Source organism: Emiliania huxleyi (assembly GCF_000372725.1).
Source record: "Emiliania huxleyi CCMP1516 unplaced genomic scaffold EMIHUscaffold_80, whole genome shotgun sequence".
Lineage (NCBI taxonomy): Eukaryota > Haptophyta > Isochrysidales > Noelaerhabdaceae > Emiliania > Emiliania huxleyi.
In genome coordinates this window covers 143,525-145,363 of record NW_005196020.1, presented here as the reverse complement: position 1 = coordinate 145,363, position 1,839 = coordinate 143,525, and the positions used below count along the sequence as shown (strand labels likewise).

Sequence of the window (1,839 nt, the reverse complement as noted above, 5' to 3'; positions counted from 1 at the left end):
TAACTTGGGGAGCTGGCACGTGTTTGCTGTGGAGGGCGGGGGCGCACCGCAGCTCCCCCCCCGCATCCTTCTTCAGAACCGTCTTCCGTGCCTGGTCGTGGCCCTTCGAAAGAAGCTTCGACAGTGGCTGCGCATCCGGCTTGAGTGCCGTGGCAACCCCAATCTTGAAGGAGTGCGAGCCGTCAAACGTCTTCTTGGCGTGGATCGCGTACAACTTGCCGCTCTCGACTTCGAAGGAATTCAGGCTGTAGGTGCTGCACGACCCCGACAGCCTGAACTTCTGGGTGTACAACTCCTCGAGCTCGCTCGATGCCGCTGCCGCGGCCACGCCCACGTTTGGCGCCGCCGCAGCCTCTGGCACAGCCGCGCTTGAGGTGGGCGACGAGTCTAGTGCCAGCGGTGGCGGGTCCAGCGCCGATGCGAACGTGCCAGGCGCCGCTCCCGCCGGCGCCGCTCCCCACGCCCAGTACGTATGCGCCACTCGCGTTGCGCTTAGCTGGGGAGAGTGGTATGGCAAGGCCGCTGCGCTTGCCGCCGCCGAAGAAGACGGCGAGGGTGGCTCCGCCTTGCACTGCTGCGGCAGCGGCTCGAGTTGCACTGTCGGCGGGGCTTGCACTGAGACGTTGCCGCTGACCGCAGCGGGCTGGGCAGGGAGTGGCAGGGTGGCGGAAGCTGCGCCGCTGCCGCTGACCGCAGCGGGCTGTGCAGGGAGAGGCAGGGTGGCGGGCCCAAAGTGCAACCCGCCCGACACCAGAGCGTGCTCTCCGGGGTGTCGAGGACTTGTCAGGCTGGATGGCCGAGCGTCAGCAAGTGTGGCAGCGCTGGCGCCGGCAGTTGGGAGGCAGCAGCCCTGCACCGCTCCGTAGGCGCCATGGATGCCGAAGCCGCTGGTGGCGGCTGCCAGCTGCTGCTGCCACTGCTGCTGCGGCTGCGCGGCGGCGACCGGCGGCAGATATGGAGCTGCGCACGGAACAGCGGGCGGAGCTGCAGATCCCGCGTGAGGGGCCGCGCGCGGAGGTACGGGCGCTCCAAACATCGCCGGAAAGGACGGCACACCCGCGGCAACGGGCAGCAACGGCGCAGCCCACGCGGCGACGGGCAAAGCGAAGCCTCGCGCCATCGCACCCTCCGCACCGCCCACCGGGGCGTCGCGCCTCCCACTCCCTCTTGGGCTCTGCCGTTCGGAAGACAAGGGGTACTGCAGGACGAGGGGAGAGCGCAAAGGCTGTGGCTGCCCCGGCCGTGGCGGCGCCCTGCCCACGGCACCCGCCTCCAGCTGCGCGTGCGCGTCCCAATGCGGCACGACGGGGCGGCGGACGCGCGCAAAGCCCCGCTCCGGGACCGACTCGCTGGCCGGCTCGCCGCCCCCGTCGAAGCCACCCGCTCGGCCAGCATCGATCTGGGCGAGGCTGCCAGCGCATGGAATCTCCATTGCGCGTGGCCAAAAGATCCCGCTGCTCTCTGCTGCCGCGAGGCCTTGCGCGCTCTGCTCGGCGCGGGCTGGCGCGTCCGCGCCGCAAAGCGAGCCCCCACCTCCGGCAAGCGCGGGGGCGCCCCGATCGGCTGCCGCCGCCTCCTGCAGCAGCTCTATCGCCTGCCCGATCGCCTCGGCCAAGCGTGGGCCACAGCGACCCAAGGCCGCCCTGAGCTCCCCGATCGCCCGCCCAACCGACTCCGGCATGCGCCTCTGCTGCTGCTCGGGCCCGTCCCCCGGAAAGTTGAGGATGGCGTTGTCGCCGTGGATCTGCCGCGCCCTCGCGTCGTACGCGCGCGCCGCCTCCTGCTCGTCGTGCAAAGTCTCCGATGACCACGTCAGTGCCGTGCTGCATGATACGCGCC

General features: G+C 70.7%; 1 protein-coding gene across 1 annotated transcript in view; it reads right to left on the bottom strand.

Moving 5' to 3' along the window:
* EMIHUDRAFT_106606 (hypothetical protein) overlaps positions 1–1,839 on the bottom strand; it is a gene marked incomplete at both ends in the record, with an annotated part of 9,650 nt that overhangs the window by 2,139 nt on the left and 5,672 nt on the right. Inside the window, 3 exons of the mRNA XM_005759282.1 lie at positions 80–352; positions 857–960; positions 1,267–1,780. Coding sequence (XP_005759339.1) covers positions 80–352; positions 857–960; positions 1,267–1,780 — 891 coding nt within the window. The remainder of the gene's footprint in view (positions 1–79; positions 353–856; positions 961–1,266; positions 1,781–1,839) is intronic.